The 17,959-nt window shown below is 51.3% G+C and overlaps 1 protein-coding gene across 4 annotated transcripts; it reads left to right on the top strand.

Moving 5' to 3' along the window:
* Positions 1–319: 319 nt before the first annotated feature.
* On the top strand, positions 320–16,045 carry ZNF263 (zinc finger protein 263). Of its 4 annotated transcripts, XM_040459214.1 has the most exons (7): positions 320–1,511; positions 2,394–2,574; positions 3,036–3,109; positions 3,388–3,514; positions 5,328–5,444; positions 13,897–13,943; positions 15,934–16,045. In XM_040459214.1, exons 1-6 carry the CDS (start codon positions 1,125–1,127, stop codon positions 13,899–13,901), a joined length of 891 nt encoding a protein of 296 aa, XP_040315148.1. In that variant the 5' UTR covers positions 320–1,124; the 3' UTR covers positions 13,902–13,943; positions 15,934–16,045. The 4 variants fall into 4 exon arrangements, with proteins under 4 accessions (XP_040315148.1, XP_040315147.1, XP_040315145.1 ...); XM_040459213.1 differs by lacking the exon at positions 15,934–16,045 and having other exon boundaries at positions 13,897–14,534; XM_040459211.1 differs by lacking the exons at positions 13,897–13,943; positions 15,934–16,045 and adding an exon at positions 5,944–8,009 and having other exon boundaries at positions 352–1,511.
* The last annotated feature ends 1,914 nt before the right edge of the window (positions 16,046–17,959 follow it).

Here is a 17,959-nt window from a genome sequence, read left to right as displayed (position 1 = left end):
CACTCTCCGGGTTTCCTTCCGTTCCCCGCTCGGAGTGAAGTTCACAACTTTCATCACAAGATCTAGGAGGGAGCTGAATAACGATCCCGCCCTCGAAGGGATGGACAATAAGCAGCACGTCCCGGGTCCCCAGGAGCGCTCGTGGACGCCCAGCCTCCAGGACCCTGACCGAGCAAGGGACGGCCAAAAGCGCCCAGCCGCAGGGCCCCAGCAGCGCGCCGGAAGCACTGCCGCGGCGCTCCGCTCTCCGCCCCTGCTCCCGGCACCTGCCTCGGGCGCAGGCGCGGGCCGTGCAAGGGACTACATCTCCCGGCAAGCCCCGCAGCGACGCTGACCCGGGCCGGTCTACACGCTTCCCGACCACCCGGCGCCGAGAGGCGGCGGAGAGAGCCCTGGCTTGCGTGCTTCTGAGGCCGCCGGGCCAGAGGGGCTCTCTCGTGCAGCCCGAGTAACCAGAGCGGGTGGGAACTGCCTTTACATCCGTTATGACCGGGCAGTGATTCTCAAGCTTGTCCGTGGGGGAAGAGCTTGTTAACAATTCGGGTCGTTTGGCCCCACCCGACACTGACGCGCTGGATTTCGCGTGGCTCGGGTTTTCACTTTAGTAAGCTTTCTGGGAATTCTGATCCGGTAGTCAGCCGGTCACGCCTGCCTCGGGCATGTTTTCCTCTAAACTTAGCTGCCCTGCCTCTCGTGTCCAATTGGCCGTCGCTCGCCCCGTCTCCGCAGACAGCTCTTCCCCTCTGGTTGGTCGGCGGTGAAGTCTGTGGCGAGACCTGACCCAATGGGCGCTAGAGTTCGTAGATCGTGGCCCGGAAGTTGATCCTGAGCCTGCGCCGTTGGCTGTGGACGCCTAAGCGCGCTGGGACTTCCGGCGTGAAGCCGAGCGCCTAGGCTTGCGTGAGTCGGAGACGAGAGTCAAAGCGCGGTGTTCAGCTCCTGCTCTGAGGTGGTCTTGCCGGTTCCTGGACAGGGGGCCGGCGCGACGGCGCCCGTGATCGGCTGAGGCCAAGGCACCGGAGCCGGCTGCGCCCGGGCTGAGGCTGGGCTCCGCGGGGCCCGGGAAGCCTTCTCGGGCGGGTGCAGCTGGTTTCGGGGCCAAGGTGCTCCGGAGGGGCCTGAGGATGGCGTCGGGCCCGGGCTTCCAAGACCGGGAAGGGCTCCTGATAGTGAAACTGGAGGAGGACTGCGCCTGGAGCCAGGAGCTGCCGCCGCCAGATCCGGGGCCGAGTCCTGAGGCCTCCCACTTACGCTTCAGAAGGTTCCGCTTCCAAGAGGCCGCCGGGCCCCGGGAAGCCCTCAGCCGGCTCCAGGAGCTTTGCCATGAGTGGCTCCGGCCGGAGCTGCGCACTAAGGAGCAAATCCTGGAGCTGCTGGTCCTGGAGCAGTTCCTGACCATCCTGCCCCAGGAGATCCAGAGCAGGGTGCAGGAGCTGCATCCGGAGAGCGGCGAGGAAGCGGTCACCCTTGTGGAGGGCATGCAGAGAGAGCTTGGGAGACTGAGACTTCAGGTGAGAGAGAGAGCTGTCTTCGGTTCGTTTGGCCCCGAGGACTAGGACATCGCGGCCGCCCTGTTCTCCATACCTATGGACTTGGTGCCCTGAGTAGACTTTACACGGGCAAGAGGTCTTTTTATAGTTTAGTTAGGAAGATTCATTCTCCAGGTTTTCCCCGGCAGGACAGAACCAGCAGTGAAGAATGCCCTCTTTCCCCATGGAGGCAGGGCGTGTGCATTCGTGTGACCCCCCCGGAGTTAATTCGCAGGGTTCAAATCCTCACTCTGGTCTGTAGCAGTTTTGCGACTTTGGGCAAATTACTTAATTTCTTTAGGCTTCGGATTTGCCACGTAGTAAAGTGAGAATGACAAAACATCTTCCTAGGGTTGTTTTGAGGGTTCCGGGGAGAGGATCATGTAGTTTTGACCCCACTGCTGGCTAATAGTGCTTCATGGCTGTTAGCTGTTGTCAGGCTAGGTTCAGTAGCCCGGTCCCCTCTGCGGAGCTCGGTCGGGTTAACGGTAGATGGAGAAACACGGGTTGGCACTGAGGCTCCGAGGGCACTGGTCCCCGGGGTCGGTCAAGTTGAACTTAGCCTGAAGTGAGGAATGGAAGCCTGTAGATACACTGGGGGCAGGGGGAGGAGGCAAGAGGGAGTCAGGTGTGTCAGAGAGCTGTGTGGGGAAGGTGTGCCCCGGGAGCGGACGTCTTCCTCTCCGATGTTCTCCAGCACTCATGGGACCAGAAAAGCGTTAAGTGGAAACCATGCTTCTCTCTTGCTGGACCCAAAGGGATCGCCGGTAGTTCTCCGTTGAAGGCTTGCCCTCAGAATTCTGTACTAATCTCCCTTCCTCTCGGGCCCTGTTATGATGATGAGTGATGTGGGTTGGTTCCCAGGTCACAAACCATAGGCGGGGAACAGAAGTGCTCTTGGAGGAGCCTTTGCCTCTGGAAACAGCACGAGAGTCACCGAGCTTCAAGCTGGAGCCAATGGAGACTGAGCGAAGCCCTGGCCCCAGGCTGCAGGAGCTGCTAGGCCCCAGCCCCAAAAGGGACCCCCAGGCTGTAAAGGAGAGGGGTGAGGAACAGTTACCTGGGCTGGGGGGAGGGAGGAGGGGCTTCCGGGTCGTTCCCTGACACCAGCAGGTGGAGTAGCACCGCCTAGGTGAGGGGATTTCTGACCTCAGGGTTCCCAGGCGTGGAGTCAAAGACCCAAAAATGGTGGTCTGGGTTCTTTGGGGGATGGGAGCGGGGGCGGGGGGATCTTTAAGTAAGCCCCTGTGTATGCAGAACAGAGACATTTAGAGCTTTGAACGATTGAGGGCTTGACTGCTGCAGGCCGGCGGGGAAGTTGCCTGGTGCTCTTTGCCCACCTCCGCCATTTTGGATATCGCTTTACGACGCCTCCGTTGCCGCCTTTTGCTCGTTGTTCGATCCTGAGCGGAGACTGGGTGCTGGGGAACGGATACGTGTGGTAATGATCCTCGGGCTCCCGAGAATTACAGATGCCTTTCTCATCATGATTTCTGTCACCTTCAGCATTGTCTGCTCCCTGGCTTTCTCTCTTTCCTGCTGAAGGAAACATGGAAGACAAGGAAATGCCTGGGCCCCAGGTGATGTGGAAGTTCTCGTTGTCTCCCCCCAGCACCCCTCCCCCCAGTTGTTCTTGTGGGGACAGGGTCTTTTCTGCCTCTTGGAGAGGATCCTTTGTCCCTCACCACGCGCCGCCTCCCCGCCTTCTTTATTTCCTCCACACCCCACTTGTGGGCCTGCACCCTCCTCCCCCATGAAGTGTGTCCTTGGCACCCTGGGTTTTGCCCCTGTAACTCATGACTCTGCTTGAATTGTTCTTGGTGCCTCAGGGGCTAAAGGAGATCTTGTGCTCTTTCAGTTGCCTGAGAGCTTAGAGGACGTGGCTATGTACATCTCCCAGGAGGAGTGGGGGCATCAGGATCCTAGTAAGAGGGCCCTCTCCAGGGACACGGTGCAGGAGAGTTATGAGAATGTGGACTCACTGGGTAAGGACTTTTTTTCCAGGCATGAAGACTCCGCCCTTTCTGACCAGGGGCCTGTCCCTTCGCCACTCACTTCCTGGACATAAGTTCTGAGTTTTGCCAGAAGACCTCCCTTTCCCTAAAGCACCCCGGATGAGGATCCGTTAAATATCTGGCGGTTGGCACGGTTGGCAAACTTACGGCCCCCAGCCGCCAGAGCCAAAGGCAGGGACTCTGAGTTTTAGTGGACTTCCCGGGCAGAACAAATCAAATCCGCTGACAACCTCCCCCCTCCCCCCCCCGCCCCCCGTCACACACACTCTCCATTCAGCCTCCCCCACTCCACCCCCCATCGCACACACTCTCCGTTCTTGATGCAATTTTGAGATGCTTATTCTTCTGGTCTCACTCATATTTTCTATGCTTCGTTAGTATTCCTAGGCCCTTCTCCACCTTTCGGGGGGCACTGGCATCAACATTTCAGCTCAGCAGCTATCCCAGCCCTTAAAAATTCAGGAAGGAGGGGGGAGGCCTTTTGGGAATTTGAAAATTTTTATATATGTATAAATATATACATATATATACACACACACACACACACGTATATAATGGGATAAATGAGATGTATCTATGTGTTAAACTGTTATGCAGAGATTAAAAATGATGCCTATGAAATATGACAAATGACAGTTGGATCTAGGTAGAGTGTATACAGACACTGTGTAATCCCTTCAACGTTGGATGTATGAAAATTCTTACATTAAAACGTTGTGGGAAGTCTTTTTTTTTTTTTTTTTGATTCGTTTTAATGCTTTTATTTATTTTTGAGACAGAGAGAGACGGCATGAGCAGGAGAGGGGCAGAGAGAGAGGGAGACACAGAATCGGAAGCAGGCTCCAGGCTCTGAGCTGTCAGCACAGAGCCTGACACGGGGCTCGAACTCACGATCTGTGAGATCATGACCTGAGCTGAAGTCGGACGCTTAACCGACTGAGCCACCCAGGCGCCCCGAAAGCCGTGGGAGGTCTTAAATAACAGCGATTCTGTGTACGTTACGATCGTAGCCATACAGACACGTGGTAGAAAAGAGTCACACTTTGTTTTCACACATCTGGTCTTTGTAAAAAGAGGCACAGTTATCAGTTCACTTGCAGTAACTCTGCATAAGGGTCATCGCTGGGTTTGGTTCCCTTCACTGGGACCTTCTCCAGGCTGTCCATCACCAGGCCATGGTTTGGTGCCCTGAGCTGAGCCTAGCTCTCAGTGCTTCGTGGGAAGAGAAGTTGGGGTCACGAGTTCTTGGAACTAAACTGTTTAAAGTCCGAGTTTGTTGGGATTGGTGTGAGGTTTTAGTTTTAGCATCGCACAGGAATGGCGCTCCTACGCTTTAACCTCCGGGTCATCACAGAGCCCCAGATTTCTTTCTGATGGTCCACCACGTTATATTTTATCCTGGAGTTGTCTTGTGGAATGTAGTTCTAGTTTATATTTATCTGTGAGAGTTGGGGCTCTTTTAAATATTAAACTAATTCCTCAAGAACTGATCACTCTAATCATGTTTGGTGGTTTTAATTACAAAAGTGTACATTCTCACTGCAAAATATCCCAAGTACTACAAAAGCGTAACAAGAATAAAAAGTCATAGTCCCCCTCCTCCAATTTCTTTCTCTGGAGATAACCACTGTGAACAGTTTAGTGTATTGTCAGACTTACTACTGTCAGACTCCGTGTGCCTTGTGTGGAAATGTCCACTAAGCGTAGGGGCCAAGATTATCTTTGTTTCTTCTGCCTGGTAGAGGGAGTGGTGACAGACATCTGTTTCTTTCGTTGTGAACAGAGGCTCAGGTTCCCAGTCGGGAGGCCCTAAGTACCCAGGTGGAACAAGGAGGAAAGCCATGGGATCCCAGTGTTCGGACTTGCAAGGAAGGCCTGAGTCCCAGAGGCCCAGCTCCAGGTAAGAAGGAATGGGGGTGAGCAGCCTGCCCGGCTAGACTCCCACTGTTGGGAGGGAAGCCCTCAAGGACTGGGACGGAGGGCTAGGCCATCACCGCTGCCAGGAAGATGCATTGCTTCCCGTCGCCCCGCTGCCCATTTCCATCCCACGGTGCCCAGTGTAAGGGGGCACTCACTCCTGGGGCCCGCCCCAGTCCCAGCCTTGCTCCAACCCACCCATTTCCACGGGGCAGAAGCCAGAGGCTCGGTTGTAGAGGGAGTCGGGGGCCTGTACAAGCGAGTTCAGGACTGGACTGAGCTCTGTTCCTTTGCGACGGCCCCACCTTTTATCCTCTCTAGGGTATTTTACCTACATGGGGAAAATGGGAAACTGAGATAGAACCAGCCTTTCTGGATGTCTGCCCTCCAGACGTCTGGACGTCTGGAGGAGCACATCTGTGGGATTTCCTTTTGTCTCGTGGAGGAATAATGTAGGGGTTTGGTTTCTCTCGCTCTGCCAGGAGAAGAGAAGTTTGAGAACCAGGAAGAAAGTGCTCAGTCCCTGTCCCCCGAGAGCGCCCACCCGCAGGCGCTGCTGCCTGGCCAGGCCAGAGGGGAGGTGCCCTGGAGTCCTGAGCAGGGAAGGCCTCGGGACAGGGCAGAAGGGCACTGGGAGCCTCCCCCAGAGGAAGGGATGGAGCCGTCCTTAGTGGGGGCCACAAGTTGCAGAGAACAGGGGCGACTGAAGGAATCGCAGCCGAAGAAGCTCCACTTATGTCCCTTGTGTGGCAAAAATTTCTCTAACAACTCGAACCTAATTAGGCACCAGAGAATACACGCGGCAGAGAGACTGTGTGTGGGTGTGGAGTGTGGCGAAATCTTTGGTGGGAACCCACACTTTCTGTCACTACACAGAGCACACTTGGGAGAGGAGGCGCATAAGTGCCTGGAATGTGGAAAGAGCTTCAGTCAGAATACCCACCTGACTCGCCATCAGCGCACCCACACGGGGGAGAAACCCTACCAGTGTAACGTATGTGGAAAAAGCTTCTCTTGCAACTCAAACCTTCACAGGCACCAGAGGACGCACACAGGCGAGAAGCCCTACAAGTGCCCCGAGTGTGGGGAGATCTTTGCTCATAGTTCCAACCTCCTTAGGCACCAAAGGATTCACACGGGGGAGAGACCTTATAAGTGTGCCGAGTGTGGGAAAAGTTTCTCCCGCAGTTCGCACCTCGTCATACATGAAAGAACTCACGAGAAAGAGAGGCTTTACCCCTTCTCGGAGTGTGGGGAAGCAGTGAGTGGCAGCACCCTCTTTCTTAGCAACCATGGAACCCACAAGGCAGAGAAAAAACTCTTCGAATGTTTGACCTGTGGGAAAAGCTTCCGGCAGGGCATGCACCTCACCAGACATCAGAGAACACACACGGGGGAGAAGCCGTATAAGTGTAACCTTTGCGGGGAAAACTTCTCTCATAGATCCAACTTAATCAGGCACCAGAGAATTCACACGGGAGAGAAACCCTATACCTGTCATGAGTGTGGAGACAGTTTTTCTCACAGCTCCAATCGCATTCGTCACCTGAGAACCCATACGGGAGAGAGACCCTATAAATGTTCTGAATGTGGAGAGAGCTTTTCTCGGAGTTCACGCCTTATGAGTCACCAGAGAACTCACACGGGATAGAAACAGCGGCATTTCTTTCTGGCCCAGAGAAGGTGGCCTACTCAGAGGGTCCTGTTAAGAGCTGGTATTCTTTGCCCAGCCGACCAAATCATCTGTTTTTAAGGTAATTACTATAAAGAGGATCGAGGTGGGGGTCACTGTGAGGGAGGTGCAGGGGCAGCAAAGGCTTAGCATAGAACTAGAATGCAATTCTGTCCGAACTCCTGAGGGTGTCAAGTCTTCGAGGTGACCTGCTCCGGACAGAGGCCTCTGTGAAGTCTCATGTCCCAGGGCACACTGACTGCCTTGGTATACTTAACGCAGGTTGTGACTTGGGTGCCTTACCGTGTCCATTGTCCGTCCCAGCAACTTTGGGGATCCATGTGATTTTCTGATACTGCTTCCTCACTTGGAATGTTCAGCAGGGGCATTTGGGCTCCTGAGGCCCTTGGGACAAAAGAAGGGCGGAGCGTTCTGGAAACCAGCTCAAGGCAACAGAAGACTGGTTGGTGAGTTGCGGCTCCCTGAGAGCCCTGGCTGGGAAGCCGTGGGCAGTCCGGGGCCGTCACCACAGCGCCTCCCTGACCGGAGTGCCCGCGCCCAGGCCAGGCATGTAAACGTCACCTCAGGCAAAAAGGAACCAGAGACCTGAGGGAGGTGGTGAGAAGGAGTTCGCAGTTCGGCACAGGTGTCGGCAGAGGAAGCCAGACTGTGGATTAGTTCACCCTTGCAGAGATTAAGACTCAATCCCCCCTCTGTCCAAGAAAGAAACAGAGCTCTGGAGTCTTCAGAGGGTTCCACGAAAGATGGGTTCCCTGGGAGGCTTTGCAAGTGTGGATCCTGGGGAGATTAGGGATCTTGCTTTTCCTTGTTGAAAATATGTTTGGACGGTAATAAATGTCTTCAGGAAATAAGAAAGTGCCTGACTCTTCTTTGAGGACCTTTTGTCTTGGCCTCCAGTGTTGACTTGTCTCCTGTCTGCTTTGGCTAGAGGACCTGCTCTTTCTGTCTTCCTGGGTTGGTCAAAGAAGGTTCCGATGAGGTTGGCCGAGGACAGATAAGGTGGGGTGTGGCCCTGGCCGGGCTCCAGGTGAGGACCGCTTTGTGGTAACAAAGGGTCACGCCTGGTAGCTGTTTGGGGTCATAAGGGTCTTCTACAAGGTTTCTTTCCTTTCTGTGGTGGACAGCAGTAAAATTGTCTTTGATTCTTTGTTGGGAGTGTTTACTTTCTTGTGATGAAGCTGGAGGAAAATCTGGCTCTTCCGAGCCTGCATATCAGTGAATTAATGCCCATTGATGGAGGGAAGATACAGGGGAGGGCACATTTTTTTTTTTTTAGGGGAAGCATTCTGTTTCAGAACGGGGAATTCTAGGAGTGTGTTGTCATAAGAGGTAGAATACCAGAAGTAGTCTAGGAGTAGGAAAACCTCTCAGGATTTGGCCCTGGAGGAAGATCGCTAACTGTTTTGTGGGAGAGGAAGATGGAACATTACCTGGCAACTGGCTACCAAATTTACCGATTTGAAGCGAGGGAAGCAACCCTGCCTACCCCTTTCCCGCATTTCCGTATCAGCCTGGTCTCGGCCCTGCCTCAGCTTAGTGGGAGTTTTTCCTTCGTTTCCTGAGCTGATTTTTAAAAATCTTGGTTTGTGATTTCTCCTCCTTTCTCCACAAGAGGGCAGGGATAATGCAGGGGTTGAGGGGCAGGGGAGAGTATGAAGATTGGAGAGCTTAATTTAGGACCCTTGTAGGAGCAGGACAGGGCTGCTGGGCTGCTGATGGCATGAAATTGGGTGGGTGATGTCAGGTTGATGTTACGAAGCAGTCTCTCTGGTTAAGACTGCAACTGGGGTGCCTGGGTGGCTGAGTCGGTTAAATGTCCAACACTTGTGATTTCGGGGCAGGTCATGACCCCAGAGTCGTGGGTCAGGGAGCCTGCTTAAGATCCTCTCCCTGTCCCTCTGCCCCCCCCCCCCCCCCCGACACGCGTACCCACTGCACACTCTGTCAAAAGAAAAAAGCTGAGGTTGCCATTTACGTGGATTGTCAGTCTCACGAGAATGGAAAGCATCTCTCCCTTTCACCCCTCTCTCCCGTAATATCACCCATGCAGACCTTCCGACGTGGTCCGCCTGCTGTTGGGCCTACTGGGAGCACTGAAGCGTCAGGCTAGAGCAGTGAGGGCCCCCAGGAGTTTACTCCTGGCACTAGAAAGATTTTCCAACAGGAAAAGTCCCAAGTCCCAGCCTCCAGGCTAGCTCCCCTTCCAACAAATTCACAAGCAGAGCTGTTGTCTGTTTTAATGAGATGATCTCACAGAATATGGCATGTAAAACATTGAGCTCCGCATCTGGCACATAGGAAGTGCTCGTTTATTCATGTCATCTGTGGGCAGATAATCCTGGCAAGACTCTTTCTTCTAAGCCCCCTGCCACTACTACCAATGTAAGACCTGCTGGCAGAAATTTCAGGGAGCAGTCTGTTAACTGCGAGGCGGGATTGATGATTTCTTTCCTTGTGGTTGTATCACAGCAGGTCAGAGGTCCTCCGCATAGGCTCCCGTGAGGTCACTGCAAGGGATGGCCAAGTGTGTGCTTTTTACATTCCTATTTTTATGTTGCACACACATATTTTACATTTAGACTCTTACCCACTAGTCCTTGAAAAAGAAACCAGAACAGTCTCCAAACTGGTTCTGAGGATAATGGGAGACTGACACAGGGGCAATAAAGCCCCTTGCTCCCTCAGCCCGTATGGATAAAAACTAGACCTGGGAGGTAACGTACTGACCCTGAGCACTAGCCACAGTCCTTGTAGCAAAGGTAGCACAGACCAGCAGAAGGGCCCCTGGGTGGAGGATCAGTACCACATTTAAGCACTGAAAAGGCCTGGCAGAAGCAGGTTAAGAGCAGCAGGCCAGGGGTGCCTGGGTGGTTCGGTCTCTTGGTTTCAGCTCAGGTCGTGATCCCAGAGTTGTGGGATCCAGCTCCACGTCAGGCTCTGCTCTGAGCATGGAACCTGCTTAAGATTCTCTCCCCCTCTGCCCTGCTCACGCACACGTGCTCTCTTGCTTGCTCACGCTTTAAAGCAACAACAAAAGCAGCAGGCCACACGCCACTGAGGACAAAGCTTGTAAGGCCAGAGACTGGAAACAGTGAAACCCTAAACATTTTTTTCCCCCAGAAAAACTCCTTGGAAATCACTAAGAGTTTTTATTGCAGTAAAGACATTTATGGGTCTCAATATCATAATCTGAACTTCCAGGTTTTGTACTCCCAGCCCTTTTAAGAAGAGTTTACTATGTGAATCATTACACTGTCAACTGATAGGATTTTGGAAAGTGCAAAATCCCCTCCACTGCTTTAAGACTTCTAATTTTTGTAAATATTTCACAAGCATTTGAAACAACTAAGGTAAAAAGTTCTTAATGTGTGTTTCAAGAAACAAAATAGCAAATTTATTACTGCTAGTAGACTAATGTCTTTGGGTGTCAGGAGCTCAAAAATATCAAGATGAATTAAAGCAAAAGTGCATTCATTACAAAAAATATTAGTGCATTTATCCTTTCAGCCTTCGATCTAGCTTGCAAACACTTCTAGATTTAAGAATGGACTCCCATTCTTGAAAGGGAGACTGATAACTTTTTCTGATGTGTAATTTTTACCCAGAGGAGCTGTGTGCTGCCTGATGTATGCAGTTAGGAGGCAGTGGGAATGGTCGAGGTATATATTCAACAATGACAAAATGGTTGATTGAAAAATCCCTCAGACCACCAAGAGCTTCGGTCAAATCTTCCAGTTAACATCCTCAATTTAGCTGTCCCAGAAGCTAGAGTCAGAAGTCAAACCTGGTAACACACCGGAATCCAAACCTGCTCCACGTCTGATTTCCCCAGGCAAAAAGGGGAAGGGAAAGAAAATGAAATCCTGGTATGTTTTTGGACACAATGTGGAGTCGTGTTTGCCTCTCCATCCCCACCTGCCCTCAAGGCAGGAAAACGTGCTAGAACCGTCGTGCGAGTCCCTACCTCGAAGGTGAAGCTGCCCTTGAGCCCCCCCCCCCCCCCCAGCCCCGGCTCTTCTGGGAGGGGGCCAGCTCAAGTTTAGGAAGACTGCCCCGGCCACCGGAACAGCGGTGAAGTGCCTGAGTTTCTCGGAGGCGCTCTAATCCTGAAAACGTTACTTCCAGAGGCAAAGACTTAAGTCCCTTCCTGGGCTTGGGCAAAGCCCAGCCCGTCGCGCCTCGGGGAAGGGACGCGGCGCCCCTAGAACCCCCCCCGCCGGAGTGGTCCCATCGAGGACCTATCCCGCGCGGGGCCGGGAGGCGGGGGGGGTATCCAGTACCGACCGGGCGGGCGCTCGGCGGCCGCGTCCCTACAGACCTTTCGTCGCCCCGCGCCCAAGCTCTGGGGCCGCTCGGCTCTCGCCCTGGGGCCCGTGACCGCGCCCCGGAGGCAGCGGGCGCGCGCCCCTCTAGCTCGCCGGCAGTCGCTCCGCGGCTGCGCCGGGCCGCGCCTCCGCTCGCGCCCACCCCCTTCGCCCCGGCCGCTCTGGCCCGCCGGCGGACACTCTGTGGCGGCTCCTGGCTGCGCCCTTCCCTCGGGGGCGCTCTCCTCCCGCAGCCCGTCTCCGTCCCGGCCGCTGTGGCCCGCAGGCGGGCGCTCTGCCGCTGCGCCGCTCCCCACCCCCGCTCCCCCGCTGGGTCTCGGCGCCCAGGGCCGGGCCGGGTCCAGCGGCCGCAGGGTTTCTCTCTCCCTCCTCCCCAGCGGACACCGGCGGCGCTACCGCACTCCCGAAACTTCCCCGGTCTCTCAGGTGTGCGTGCGCATGTCAGGTGTGCGGCGGGCGCGGCTCCCGCGGTCCGGCAGCGGGGCGACCGCAGACCTGGGTGGTGTGGCCGCGGGGAAAGGGGAGGTGCCGGCGCGGGGAAGGGCGGGCCTGCCGGCTGCGCTGAGGCGAGGCGTCGTTGCTTAAATGCGGTGGGAAGCCCAAGTAGGGCCTTAGGCCTCGCTGGTTTCAGCTCGCGCGCCCTGGCTACCGGCTGAGAAAGGATGGGGACAGGACAAGAAACGAGGGCAGAGAGACTAGAGACGGGTGCGGTTGTCCGGGCAGGGGGTGATGGCAGCCGGGGCCGGGACCCGAACAGCGGAAAGGGACAAGTGGAGTCAAAAGGTAAGCCGTTTAGGCCGCAGAACCGATTTCATGCGGGCCCAGAAGGAAGTCTAAAATCATAGGATGACCCCGAAGGGCATTGAAAATCTGCCCCGGACCTGTCTTTCCTGCTCTTCTCTGCCAGCTGCCCCCTAGGGCAATCATCCAGGGACCTTGCAGCTTCCCAGAGACGCACTCACATCCAAGAGCCTGAGCTCATGCTACCCTTTGTCGGGACTGCCCTGCCACCGCCCTCACTAAACTTTATTTATTTTTAAATGTTTATTTATTTTTGAGAGAAAGAGAGACGGCGCGAGTGGGAGGAGGGGCAGAGAGAGACAGGGAGACCCAGAATCTGAAACAGGCTCCAGGCTCGGAGCTGTCAGCACAGAGCCCGACTTGGGGGCGGGGTGGTGGGGTGGTGGGTAGAGAACTCACTAGCCGCGACATCAGGACCTGAATCGAAATCCGAAGCTTAACCGACTGAGCCACCCAGGCGCCCCTGCCCTCATTAAACTTTAAAGCCCAGCTCCGAAGTGACGCTTTTGACCCTCTCAGATGCTTCCCCTTTTACCCAAGCACTCACAAAGCCCTCTTCATACTCCTCTTAGCTCTTACACATCGGACGCGGGTGTGCTCCTATTCGGTTTGTTTCTAATTCAGGTCTAAATGCCCAATACCAGGCTCGGTACACAGCATGCAAAGGCAACGTGAAGTTTCCAGAATTAGTGAATACTTTTCAAAAGGGTGTGACTGCCGGTCACTTATTCTGGAAATTTACCACCCACGGGGGAGGGGCGTTTGATGCCATCCCTTAAATTTAAAGGAACTAAAAAGCTGTACAGTAAGCTCACCGGACCTTCCCATCAGCTTCCTCCACAATCCATTCTACCCCAGGCTTAGAACAAACACTAATGTATTATTAACGCATAGGCCTAAAGTATGTTCAGACAAAAAGATATAAAATTGTATTTACAATGTAATGTGCCTATTTTTTAAATATGTAAAATATACCAAAATGTTAAACTATCATTAGTTGATAGAAGTTGGGTGCTTTTCACCATATATATATATATATATGGTGGTACATATTTAAGGTGGTACAGATTTAAGAAAGCAGAGCATGTCACACCATTAAACTAAAAACCAAATCTACTTTTATCTTTTTTCCTTTTTTAGTCTTTTTAAAAATAACTAGAAATAGCCTATACCTTCCTTGTTATATGTGCTGACTGAGACAGAATGTAATGCTTTCCCATCCATTCCACCTTAGATAATCTGGGACCACTAAACTCCTTATTATGCAGATCCTTGTCTAAAATAGAAGCAAAAATGGATTAACGAATATTTTTATACTTTAAAGAAACACATTTATTTTTAAACCGTATGTTTTAGAAACAATATATATATAAATGGGCATTGCTGTGCAAAATGAGGTCAGCTGATCACCACAATGACAATTCACAACAATTCTACATCGTATAACATCATAGAACTACAGAAATCTGTAAACACAAAGCCTAATTACTAGAGGTTGAAGGCATATTGAAGGAATCCTTGATAATGCGAGGTCTAGGTTTCCAAAAGTTACCAATTCTAGAATGGATTCTACTCTGGAACTGCTTTTTTACTATTTCTCGTTGCATCTCTTTCAGTGTGAAATGGAACCTTTGAAACTCAGGTGTGACATCAACAAAGTCAAGTAGGTAGTCCAAACTCTCTCTTACAGCAGATAACTTAAATCCAGAAGTCTGCCCTTTGGCTCCTCTTCCTTTCTGAGGAACTTCCTTTGTAATTTCACTTTTTGCTTTTGGGGGATGACCCTTTTCTTCATCATCCCCATTTAACCATACCCTCTCATCGGCCAGTGTGGCTTCCAACTCCCCACATTTCTCAAGGATTTCTCCATCGTCTCCATCTTCTAAGCCTTGAAATTCATACTCGGGCTCCTTTTTGTAAAGGAGATTTTCCCACGCGTTCGCTATGGTGATTTGTTTTACTTCATCCCAACTCTTTGCCCAGTTAACAACTGCACTTCTTACGTTGTAGATTTTAATCTTGGAAACTCCTTTTTCTCCTCTCTCTTGCTCATCATCACTTTCTTCAAAAATGACAAGACTCTCTTCAAGCTGCTTCCACCTATAAAGCCGTTTGCAGCTCAAGATGACACCTTGATTCATTGGCTGAATCAAGGTGGAAGTGTTAGGGGGAAAGAACACACACTTTATTCGGCCATCCTCACTGGTTAGTGATTCAGTGGAAGGGTGAACTGGAGAGCTGTCTAGAAGTAACAAGGCCCTGACGTCCTCTTCATGGAATCTTAAAACGTTAAGTTGAAAATGCCTGACCTCAGGAACGAAGTTTTGAAAGAACCAGTCTGAGAACGATTCTCTGGTAAACCAGACATCTTTACTAGGTTTATATATCACAGGTAATGTACTCGCGTCCTCTTTCATGCTTTTGGGCAGCTTTGACTTGCCAATAATGATGGACTTTAACTTATGAGTTCCATCCGCATTTGCACATAAAAGAGCGGACAACCGTTCTTTGTTTATTTTCCGTCCAGGCAGGCAGATCTCTTTTCTGCATGCCGGAATGTCTTCTGGCATCGACTTCCAAAAGAGGTCAGTCTCACCCCCACTGTACAGCTGAGCCAAACTCAGTTTCTCCTCTTGCATAAGCGTGTAGAGTTTTTGTCGGAATGGCTCAACGTTTTCAGAAGCTGCATTTAGGACTTGTTCCCCGCATACTTTTCGGTTCCCAATTGCGTGCCTGTTTCGAAATCTAAAAAGCCAACCGGTGCTAGCTTTAAAGTCCGTGCGCCCAAAACACTGTGCGAATCTCTCCGCGGCAGCCTGAAGCTCCACACCTCTAACAGGGACGCCAGCTGAGCGTTTCTGTTGGTACCACATGTACACTGCGTCATCCACATCACCATATTTGGCTCCCGTCATCCTCTTTCTCTTCTCGGCCCCTACTAATGGCATGTCCTGCTTCAGTACAAAGTCCAAAATCAATTTCTTATTCTTTTTAATGTCGTAAAATGTTGATTTACTGATCCCAAATTCATCCATTACACTTTTTAGAGATCGTCCAGCTTCAATCCTACTGAGGACCTTCATTTTCTCCTCCAAGTTCAATGTCGTATACTTTCCTCTTTTATTCATGCTGAATTTGACTTCAAACAACCCAACAGGAGGAAAGAAGGGAAAAAACCTTACAGCTGGAAAAAATTAAAAGCAAAACACTAGCTCAAAGCCCCCAAAGGCACAGGCATTTGTACGGAGGGGTAACAGGCTAAAAGGGATAAAGGCTCATGACTGAAGTGCTAGTCTAGAGAGAAGGTCTTATGAACTCAGAAAGCCACCAGTCAAAGCCCTATCTAGCTGCTGCTCCTGCAACACGTTCTCAGAATGACCGTGATCAGTTCTCAGAACCCCACCCTCCTTTCTTTTTTTTTTTTTTAAACGTTTTATTTATTTTTGGGACAGAGAGAGACAGAGCACGAACGGGGGAGGGGCAGAGAGAGAGGGAGACACAGAATCGGAAACAGGCTCCAGGCTCTGAGCCATCAGCCCAGAGCCCGATGCGGGGCTCGACCTCACAGACCGCGAGATCGTGACCTGGCTGAAGTCGGACGCTTAACGGACTGCGCCACCCAGGCGCCCCCCCCCACCCTCCTTTCTTGATAGATACAGCAGCACCAGTCAGGAATAACAGGAATACCGGAATACTCTCCCTGACTCAACACAGGAAGAGACACCAGGAGGAGAGGCGAGATGAGGCCACAAGGACAGACCCAGGTGATATAAGTCTACGTAAAAAGTGGTGGTGCTTGAGAAGGGTGTGGGAAAACCTCAGACGCAAAGACAGAGCAGTCTTGTGTTGCAGAGATGCAGCGTGGCTTCTCCCCTTCCAAGACGACCCGATTTTACCTCACTGCCAGAAAAAAAAAGCGGCTCTCATGTTGCTCTGTAAGTAGTGTTCACTGGACGGCAGCAGTCCGTCCGCTCAGATAAAGACTTCAAGCTATCCTGACATTGGGATGTCTGGAGAGCTGGTATTCCTGAACAGCTGTACAGTATCTTTGGGCGGACAAGAAAGGAGGTTCCGTCGTCCATGTGAAGAAATCCAACATTTATTACATTCAATATAGCATTCTCAGACACTGAGTTTTAACTTCCTACATTCACCAAGGCAATCTGCAAGTACGTAAAAACTGGTGAGTGGCACTTTTCCACTCTCAGAGCTCCTTCCTTGTGTACATCTGGAATACTCACAAGTTTTGTTTTTCAATGGCGCTTCTCCATTTTCAGAATTATCAAGTTTCAGAATCCTGGCGTTGCTTATAGATCAATCCAGAAGTTTTAAAAATATCATAGTTAAAATTTTTAAAAAAGATTCGACCTTTCCTTTCTTTTTCTAGATTTATATTAGGGTGCTTAGTAACAGATTTTTTATATTTGAGACTTCACTTGGTTTCTCTTTACTGTAGATTTTGCTTAATGTGAATGAATACTCACTTTTTCCTCTGCTTGAAGAAATTTAAAGGGTTTCTCTATGGTGTTTCTGATCAACTGTCTCCTATAAATCCTCCTGCTGGCAAAGTCTTTGGTAGCTCTGCGAACTCAAATATTCCTTGCAGGTCCTCCTGGCGATGCCCAGTGCCATTCCATGTCCTTACAAATGTCCTACTCTAGGTTAATTTCATTGTTTTCATTCCAGATACACACACTCATGAGAAGTAACAAACACTGCCACTTTTATCCATTTCCGGTGCTATGAAGAAAGAAAAGCATGTCAGAGAAATGAGAAAAATGATTGGCATTTCAGTCATTTTTCCTCTCCTATACGGCACAGACCGACTGGCTTTCGTTCATTCTTCAACCACAAAGAATTATCACAAGCTTCTCATCTAGAAACCCAGGAGAGTCCAGGCCGCTAGTTATCTGCTAACATTTGTTGCGAGAAATGACAACTGGTTTGTGGAGCACTGAGAGGATCATGAGAGAATAGGACTGTTATCGGTGTGGAGGCCAATGCAGACTAAGATCAAGCGACTTTCTAAAAGGCGGCTATAAGTAAGGGAACTATTCATCCATAGCTATTGTAAATTGAAAGAGAAAAAAGAGAATTTTTTAGCCAGTAGCAGCATTATTAACTGCAGCCAGTCACCCAGCAAAACCACTCAGCCCACTATGGCACTTGTGTGGTATCTCAGAATAAAGCGTATGTATTTGCAGTCATCCCTTGCCCACTCATCATTTTTCAGGTGGTGCACTGACAGGGGAATGTGATTTCACAAGGAGAATCTCAGGGGACTTTGGGCTGCTCCGCAGCAAGAGTAGGCAACGTTGGCCCCAGACTCCAAACTACAAAAATCATTACTGGTCCTCGTTCACTATTCACCAGTTTGTGCCTTGTTTCCTCTTCCTGCTTCACAGGATCTCTTTCCCCACTTTTTCTCCCCAGCTTCCCCAACCAACTCCGTACCCATGATATGAATCACACCTGCCAATACTGTGCAAGGGCACCGCCAGCACAACTTCACTTATTCACTTTAATACGTTCCATTATATGCTCAGCCTTGGGCCTGATGGGCAGGATCTCAATACTAAGAGCAGAGCTGTCCACGGGTTCTGGAAGCCTGGGAAGAATAATTGCTTTTGAAAAAATTAAGTCCCAACCTGACTCGGATTCCAAGGAAATGAACCTGCT

The sequence above is a fragment of the Herpailurus yagouaroundi genome, unplaced genomic scaffold, assembly GCF_014898765.1.
Source record: "Herpailurus yagouaroundi ecotype Mexico unplaced genomic scaffold, PumYag 222, whole genome shotgun sequence".
Classification (NCBI taxonomy): domain Eukaryota; kingdom Metazoa; phylum Chordata; class Mammalia; order Carnivora; family Felidae; genus Herpailurus; species Herpailurus yagouaroundi.
Note: the sequence above shows the minus strand (reverse complement) of the source record. Positions and strands in the feature narration are given on the sequence as shown.

Excerpts from the sequence above, each read along its gene's own strand:
- ZNF263 (XM_040459211.1), top strand. The coding sequence starts at position 1,125 with ATGGCGTCGGGCCCGGGCTTCCAAGACCGGGAAGGGCTCCTGATAGTG. Across the intron at positions 2,575-3,035 it reads CCAGGCTGTAAAGGAGAGGG|CATTGTCTGCTCCCTGGCTT; the intron begins GTGAGGAACAGT and ends TGTCACCTTCAG. Across the intron at positions 5,445-5,943 it reads TCCCAGAGGCCCAGCTCCAG|GAGAAGAGAAGTTTGAGAAC; the intron begins GTAAGAAGGAAT and ends TCGCTCTGCCAG.